Source organism: Fragaria vesca, unplaced genomic scaffold, assembly GCF_000184155.1.
Source record: "Fragaria vesca subsp. vesca unplaced genomic scaffold, FraVesHawaii_1.0 scf0512956, whole genome shotgun sequence".
In the NCBI taxonomy this organism is placed as follows: Eukaryota; Viridiplantae; Streptophyta; class Magnoliopsida; order Rosales; family Rosaceae; genus Fragaria; species Fragaria vesca.
Window position 1 is genome coordinate 14,378 of NW_004443397.1, and position 9,356 is coordinate 23,733.

At 38.2% G+C, this 9,356-nt stretch overlaps 1 protein-coding gene across 1 annotated transcript; it reads left to right on the plus strand.

Moving 5' to 3' along the window:
• The first annotated feature begins 537 nt into the window (after positions 1-537).
• On the plus strand, positions 538-1,284 carry LOC101308830 (26S proteasome non-ATPase regulatory subunit RPN12A-like). The gene has a single exon (XM_004309505.1). It carries the CDS (start codon positions 538-540, stop codon positions 1,282-1,284), a length of 747 nt encoding a protein of 248 aa, XP_004309553.1.
• Positions 1,285-9,356: the final 8,072 nt, after the last annotated feature.

Genomic DNA, 9,356 nt, shown 5'->3' on the forward strand with positions numbered 1-9,356 from the left:
TTACACTTGAGCTGAGTTTACCAGAGTCAACTAAGATGACCTTGTTCGATCTCCTCAATGTCATATAGATTCCATGCAGATTTTTTGCCAGTATAAATCAAAACCTATATAGGAGAAGTCATCCCAACATTTCCTTTTACACTTCGGCCACACAATGCCATGACATTCAGACAGAGGTGAATTCAAATAGTCCTCCGGTAACAATAACCCTCTCTAAAGCTGAATTAATCCAGAAGTTGCTTAGGCAATGACGCCCACCCAACGGGTATGGCCTATTTCTCTAGGACTCTTTGTAATGAGATGAGAAGTAGCAAACAGATAAGATAATGTTGAATCATCTCCTGGTGGAACTTGTATATATTAGTCTGGTGTGTGCGTGATTAGGATTCCTATTTCAAGTAGGCTTCTTATTCCTAGTTGGAATATTTCTAGTTCTTAGTTTCTTAGTTTTCTAGTCTATATATATTAGTTTTCTTAGTACATTAAGACATTATCTTTTTCTATCATACCAATTAGAGGAGAAAGAGGAAGTAGAGAATGGCTGACCCAGTACTACAAGAGGTGCACCTGAACTTCGATCTTTTTAGAAAGGCGTATGAACAGAAAGATTTCAATGCATGCCCCGAGCTCCTCACGAAGCTCAAGGCCATGCTAGCACAACTAAGAAGCCTCCCGCCGATGTATGAAGCTACACCAAATGCGGCGGGAGAACTAACAGTAGCAAGGGACATATATGAGCATGCTGTTGTTCTTAGCTTGAAGACAGAGAATGAGGAAGCATTCGAGAGGGATTTTCTTCAGTTGAAGCAGTACTATTATGCCGCGGTTGGTACCGGTCGCCTTCCACCGTCCCCTCAAGAGGACCTGCTATTAGCTCTCAACCTGCTGAGGCTCCTTGTGCAGAACAGAACTGATGAGTTCCACGACGAGCTGGAGCTGCTTGTATGCATGTCACCCGATGCATTGGACAACCCTTGCATCAAGCATGTCGTGGAGTTGGAGAAGTCCTTAATGGAGGAGGGAGGAGCTTACGTAACTACGTTGCTTGCTCGGCAAGCAATGCCAGATGACATTAGTACTTATACTTATGCAAATTATTTTATGGATCTTCTTGAAAAAACTATCAGAGATCAGGGGGATGTAAATAATAATGATGCGGTGTTTTTCGAGAAGGCGAAGGAGTCTGCACCTTGCAAGGAGATACCATCTCTGCAGCTAATCAATCAGATGCTCAGTCATGCAACAAAGTCGGATCAGATCCATGGTTCAGAGAACGATAGCTAGTATTGCTGTTACTGCATGCATGATCGTTTTAGGTTACGTCCTGCTTCGAATTTGATTCTCAGTTTCATTATGTTTCCTAAATAAATATCGACAATGTTTGTGGCAGTATTTTGCAGGGTTAGTGTTCTTTATTGACATTGTCATGCATTCATTAGTTTCAGACATTCAGGATTATTCGGGATTGATGCTAACATTCTAAGTACCAATTAAGAACTATTTCTCTCCATATGTTGCACAAAATCTTAGTTTGAACCTTCATGCCGAGACTAGTGGGCTTGTTTCATGGGGCTAGGCCCGTTTCGGGTCGGACCAGGCCCAACAACATGAAAATCGAGCCCGAGTCTGAAACTTCCGGGCCGGTCTGGGTCGATTGGTGTACATGCTGAAAACAAAAAAACCGATCATGGTTCGGTCCAGTCCGATTTTTTGGGCCTAAAAACATTATGGACACAAGTTCACAATTCAACCTTAATTAATTAAACAGTTTGCTGATTTGCTGTTTTTCTGCAAACCTATATACTACTTCACAACTTTTGCAAAGTGCAGAACTTATTCAGGGTCGGTCCTGACATTTTGGAGGCTTCAGGCAAACAACTAAAATGTGGCCTCATATAACAAATGGATCGAATAAACCTTTTTTTACTGTATGTAGAAGTTTTGTGTATCATATTATATTTCAATTAAAAAAATCAATAAATCAACTGTGATCAATAATAATAATACATTCAATGTGATCAAAATAAATATAAATTTATAACAAAAGAACAAGGTGCTCGATCTTACAAAAAAGTATCTTTTTGTACAAATTTTTACATCTATATAAAAACAAAAAAAGAACAAAAAACAAAAGGTAACAGATGGTTTTCAATTACGAAAGTAAACATATCGAGAAAAGAAAGGAATTAAAAATGAACTCCAAGAAAAAAAAGATAAAAAAAAAATCAAAAACTTCATGTGACTCAAACCAAGGATCTAATAAAGGATCTAACTTTGCTTGCCATTGAGCTATCTTAGACTTTCAGATCATGAAGGAAGAGAAAATTTAGATACAAGGACGCTAAGGCATACAAAAATTTACAAAATGAAAAATTCTTCAGAGGCCTGCGGAAGACCGGTGGCTTGAGGCAGCCGCCTCAAGTTGCACCCCACAAGGCCAACACTAACCTTATCAACCGTTCACATCACCATTATCAACCAATACATTTGTTTCACACTTTCACATTTCAAAGCAAATCACAATAGCTCGATCTCAATCACAGTATCACATAAGAACCCTGGGCATTAACTCAAACTGAAGCAGGAGGCCACAAAACCACAAACTACAAATCACATTTGTTCAGTAGACTGAGTCACTGAGATAGCAACATGCAAATCACAAACACACAAAGTTATAAAGACAAAGCCACAAATCATAAAGTACAAGGTTGTCATACAACATCTTGGCATCAGCCAAGTTAACAAAGTCACAAACGATGAAATACCAAATAAACAGACGCAATTCATGAACAACACCATTGATTAAAATTTAAAGCTGAAACACTGAAAATGACACAACATGAAGTCTGAAGTTCTCCCAGAAATAATCCATGACTGCAGGACACACCATCAAGTAAGCAACTCCACCCTGCATAAAAAATGGAAGTCCTGGCCACCAACTTAAGAAAACCAACTAAAAGTCTAAAACACAGCAATCAAATATTCAAAGTAAGTAAATAAAGTTGTCAAAAAAAAAAAAGGTAAAGACTAAAAAAAGTTAAGAAACTAACCTTAAAATTATGATCATTTTCTTGCCCTCTTTGAAGTTCCAGTAGTCTTCACTTTTTTTTTGGATGCAGATGTGGCAGATGATGCTATTTTTAGACTTGTCTTGACTTTGTTGTCAGTGTTTCAACTAGGTTGATGTAATACTCTAGATTTTCATATCATTTTTTCTTGTATTATCCCTTTAATTAATGAAGGATTATTTATGGAAATTCTTTAGTTTATGCGAAGTTGAAGTTTTGGGAGTTTATTTAAAGTGCTTTGACTTTTAAGAGGCCAAAAGTTGACTTTATTTTTCGTGGTTATCTTCGAAAACTTCCTTCATGAAAGTTGTAGAGTTTGTCGATACGAGTTCATAGACATACGGCACGCCTAAAACGGATGTCGTATGAAGAAGTTATGTTCAGAGGAAATTTGTTTCTGGGTTTGAAAAGAGTATAAATAGAAAAATGTGTGTGGGATGTTTTTGGAAACCCTAAAAACAAGTCAGCCACTTTTTTTTTCTCTCTTCCCTCTCCTTTCTCTCTTCTCTCTCTTCTCTCTCTTCCTCTCCCGAGCTCCCCGAGCCCTCACCTTCTTCAGCCGAGTTCTCCCTCCTCCGGCCACCAAACCGGACGCCACCGGTCCCGTTCGACTCCCACAGCTGCCCTCTCCATTTCTGGAGCAGTCCTGCCCGCTGTCCCGCCGCCTGGAAGTCGCCACGAAGCGGCGGAGCTGCTGCTGTCCCGCCAGAAAGCCGCGATTTCGACGCCGATTCCGGCCAAGTTTAGGTGAGTCTTGCTCCCCTCTCTCTTCTAGGGATGTTCATGCCTCTTTAGTGACCTAGAAATCAAGTTTTGGTGCCGGATTTGCAGGTTTTGGGGTTTGATTTTGGCTTCTGTTTTCGGGGCAGTTTCCGGCCGGTTCCGGCCAAAATTGGTCGAAGTCTCAGGTATGAAAGTTGTTCCCCTTGCTTCAAGCTTCAACTTTGTTGTTGAGAGTTTTCTCAAAATCGAAAGTTCATGGAGGCTCGTGGGGCCCACTCGTCGCCGCCTGTGGCGGCGCGTGGCAGAGCGTCCGGCAATATTTGTGGCTTAGGTTGCTGTGTTTTAACTAGCTCTTGTTGTGGTGAGCATGTTGAGATGTAGAAGTCCTAGGTTGTGAGCAAGGTTTGCATGTTAGAACTTTAAGTGTGATATTAGGCTTGGTGGAGGTTTGAGTTAGGATTTGAGGATTAGAGGCAGCCATTTTTGGGTCTCTAAGTTCGACGGCTTTGGAAAGTTGTCCTCCCTTGATCTAAGGGTTAGTTAAGGGTATTGTGATAACCTATAGTATTTTAGTTACTAAGGTTTTAAGTGTGTTATTTTTTAGGTGAATTGTGAAGTTGTGTTTGGTTGCTATTATCGGTTGTGAAAATTGCAGCAGGATAATTAGGTGAGTAAATCTCACCAATGTTCACTTTTTAACCTATTGTTATTATGGTCATATGATGATAATGATGATGATGTTGGATTTAATAATATGCTTTTAATTGTTTTTAAAAACATATGAGCTTGATTGCCAACGACACATAGGTAAAATAAAGCAAGTTTTCTTTATATGCTATTTTGAGATTCATGTGATCATAATTTTATTGATTATTGATAGATTATTCTTGGGGAATATCTATATTTTGTTCATGTAAATATATCCATGTGGAAGGATATAAATTATTGAGGTGATATTGTGTTGTTGAGAATAATGATGTGATATTATGTTGTTGAGGATAATGTTGTGATATTATGATTGTTGGATAAATACCCAAACCGGGTTCCAAGCCTTTAATTGGGTGATTGGTTGCGGTTAAGATGCTATTTATCATTTTTGTATTTGATATTAGACAGTCAAACCGGGTTCCAAGCCTTTGGCCAAGTGATTGGTTGCGGTTAGGAATAGAGCTCTAGTCCGTCTGTCAGTGTAGGTCATGGGAGATACCGTATGGTATCTGGGACCCATGGGTACACATTTTGTTGTTGTAGGTCATGAGGGGTATTTATTAATACCTGAGACTCATGGGTACATGTTTATTGAAAAAGTGTTGGATTTGTGGATTTAATTATTGATATAATTGTTCTTGTGATATAATTGGTAATTAGAGGTTTTGGTGTTATTTTGAGAATTACTCATACGGGTTTTTAGCTTACCGGGTTTGTTGTTTACAACCCGGTGCACCAATTCTTGGTGTAGGGGTTAAACCTGCAGGTGAGGATCAGCAGGGTTGAGGTGGAGGCTTAGTGCAGGGTTTTTTTGTACATTGTATATTTTTATATTTGGGGTAGACAACATTAAACTTATGTGAGTGTTTCATTTTCTTGACCTTCAAGTTTATGTAAACAAGGAAATGTAATATTTAACTCAGTGTTGAGTTGTGTGAATTATATTCCCGCATTAAATTTTAGTTTCCTGTGAAGTTTGTTTTTGAAACAGGTCATGGGATTATAATATTTTATGATATATCATGCCAAAATTTTTGAAAAATTATCTTTCAAAAATTAGGGTGTGACAGTTGAGAAGGTAGTTGTATCTATTACTTCAGTAAGTGCGACTACTCCAGTAGGTGCGAGCATGAAGGATTTGTCCAAGGGATCAAGCAAATGCTTGCAGTCCGTGTATGAATGCTCCGTTATATTTGAGTTTTGGCTGATCATAGGCTTAAAGAAACATAAAGTAAGATTAGTGATCGACTTTGTTGCGCCTTCGCTAATGAGGCTTGATCATATCATATAAAACTTTGAGAATAACAAGGATTTGGTTTTCAAGCAATGCTAGATCGTGGCAAAGAGCTCTTACAATCCAATCATAGTTTACTACTGGATTTGATTTGTATTCTTGTGATGATAAATATTTCAAGTTTGGGACAAACCTGAAGAAAAGTTTCAATATGAAGCACCCTTCAAGTAACATCAATTCTATAATTGTTTTAATCCTATCATCTGACGTCTTTGAATGCTCTGCTAGCCTTGAAGACGAAAGCTATTGTGGGGGTATTGAAGACTGATGTGGGGGTGTTCAAGGACGAGATCAAAAGTGATATGGGGGCGTTCAAGGATGAGATGAACGGGGCATTGAGGGACGGTATCTGAAGTGATATGCAGGTTATTTCAAGTCGGTTTAGGACTCATTTAACAAGAGATTTGATGAATTCAGAACAAAAATTCCCCATGTGTGGGTAATGGCGGAGCAGCAAGGCTTTGAACCTCTCAAACGCATGAAAGTGCTTCCAAAGCCGCCTGTGGGAACTGTGTGTCTTCTCTATGGCAATACTTCGAGTGAACTCTGGGATAAGTGCGAAACATGTGAGAAGTGGACCCATCACGGTTGTATATCTGGTCCCGGATCTAAGAACATCACCCACTACAAGTGCCTTGCATGCACTGAAAAGGAGCAGGATGGGAAATCTTTATGTGGTGAGTGTGGGGATGTCATTACTATACATGACATCTCGACTCATTGTTACATCTGTGAGAAGTGGTTCTATGGAAGCTGTGTCGACGTAAGTCTTACTAAAGCTGACCACATCATGCACTACAAGTGCCCCTCATGTCACATCAAGGACCCTGCAAAATCTGCGTGTGCTGCTTGTGGGAAGACCTTGCTATATATTCCCTCGATTCGTTGTGACGGATGTAGGAAGTTTCACCATGCCCATTGTGTGCATGTACCAACTAACACCGGTGAGCACACCCTTAGCACCTCAAGGAGTACATGTGCCCTTCATGTCAGCCATGATTTTGCAGTGTTGTAGATGTGTCTCACTTATTAATTACGAGTTGGTTTATAGACTTTTCATCATTAGAGTTGTTAGATTCTACCATTTACTAAAAAAATAAAATCCTATCAGGGGAAAAATAATATTTATACATAACATAACAAGAGTGTAAGTTGTTCCAGTGATTTGTATTCTTGTGATGATAAATATTTCAAGTTTGGGACAAACTTGAAGAAAAATTTCAATATGAAGCACCCTTCAAGTAACATCAATTCTATGATTGTTTTAATCCTATCAGGGGAAAATAACATTTATACATAACACAACAAGAGTGTAAGTTGTTCTAGTGGTTCGGAGCAGAGCTTTTGTTTGAGAGATGATAGGTTCGATCCTTATCTCTTATCTCTTTAATTCATTTTAGTTTTCATTTTGGATATGATGATATAAGTCATATAACAAGAGTATAAGTTGTTCCAGTAGTTAAGAGCAAAGCTTTTGTGCATCCATATTGTAATACCCCGTTAAATCGATAATCTTTGAAATGTACTATCATTGAATTAGTCTTATAACTTATATATAAATATATAGAACAAATGATAAAATAATAAAAGAAAAATAGAGAAGGTTCTAGGTCGGTCTAAACCGACATGAGTTAAGAATTTAAGGAAAGAAAAAGAAAGAAAAAAAAAAAGGGGGGGGAGAGAGGAGAGCTCGTCCGACTTTGGGTGTGGTGACATAGCTCTCGTCACCTCCACTTTCCGGCAACGCCTCAATGTCGGATTGGTATCCGTGGCTTCCTCTCGGCGTCGCCCTCATATCTCTGGCTTTCGTTCTTGGAGAAGAGCCGAGCGACCTCAACCTAGGAAGAGAACCCGTAACTTAATCCTCGAGCTGCTTGAAGACGTTGTACCGGCATCGTCCTTCATTTTGTCATCGTCATTGTTTATCTGATATGGTTCTTTCATTTGGAGGTAGAGGAGGGAGAATAGAGGGTTGTATATCTAATCGATTCTCTGCTTCATACGGTTGCCGAAGGTAACTTTCAGTCAATTGGAATGAAACTATTTTGCATTCTTCATACAAATTTCTGTTCTGAAATACAACAATAACTTGTTGTCAATTTATGATTTCTTATTATATCCCCAATTGAAATTTGAATTTCTTTTTCGATTATTCCGGGGTCGGGTCGTTACAAGAGCACAACCAAAACAACTAAAAACTGAAAAACTAACAAAACAAATAGGAGAAAGAGATAGCAGGACGTCCCTGGTATGAAGGAAATAGATATGAGCACGTTGTGAAGACTTTTCCTTGCCGAACATGCCAAAAGTCATCGAGCTGCCTCCTGGAAAGCGCTAAGTTTTATGTTTTCAGCCAGACGAAATTAAGCTCATTGTTGTGGGGGATCAATGAGGGGAACACGCTGGTCATTAGTGTCAAAATTCGTCTCCAAATAAGGCTTGAGACGTTGACGACTCACCTTGAATGTAGAGCTGTTTCTTAAATTCTGAATTTCAATTGCTCCATAAGGAAACACTTTTGTGACCGCAAAAGGACCCATCCACCTAGAAAGAGTCTAAGCCGAGAGTTATATAATAACACCTTTTGATTTGGCTCAAAAGTCTTTTGACGAATGGCTTTATCATAAAACTTCTTGATGCGCTTCTTGTAAATCTTGGCATTCTCATAAGACTCATTACAAATCTCCTCCATCTCATTCAGATGCAATGCTCTTCTTTCACCAGCTACATTCATGTCAAAGTTATAGTGCTTTCTCGATGCTCCAACTCCACCGGAAGATGTGAGATGTAGTGCATTCAGGGGTGCATGCAGGTGTGAGAATCTCTGTACCTAACAGCACCTGAAGCCAACATAAAATGTCTGATTGCTGTTTTGGATCATAAAGGCATAGAGCATTAAGAAAGAAAAAAACATAGAGCCATACAGTAATAGTGGCCTTCTTGAAGAAAAGTACCTCTCCAGGCCTGCAATGACCTTCTTGAGCAAGATTAACATAGCATACACCCTTGTAATCTGGGTTAGTCTGCCAAATTGTGAACTAAAGTTAACCTCTGATACAAAAACAGATTGTGACACAACAAAATACACATAGCAAATCAACATAAAATAAAGAGAAAATTAAATAAAAACCCAAAATACTAGACCTCTTTTAAGATAAACTCATACATATTTTTCTTTTATTTTACACCCACTCCACATAAGCAAACATACCATATAGAGCAAATGTCTATAATTAATAGTTTTCTTTATTTTTCGGTTTCTCTAATTTTCCCTTTAGACAATAGAAAGCTAAATTTGGTATATTTCTCAATTTTAGCATCAATTTGAAACTCAAATATTAGCTAAAATTTAGTTTGATTTAACTTTGTCATAATCAATTACATTCTTTAATTTCTTACCTTGTTATTACTAAATTTTTTCATTCCTAAGCTCACATTTGTATATAAATATATATGCTATATATATATATATGCTATATACAGAAGTATATATATATATATATATATACCTCCCCAAGCATATATATATATATATATATGCTATATACAGAAGTATATATGTC

Bases quoted from the DNA above. Each gene is read 5' to 3' on its own strand.
- LOC101308830 (XM_004309505.1), top strand. From the start codon at position 538: ATGGCTGACCCAGTACTACAAGAGGTGCACCTGAACTTCGATCTTTTT.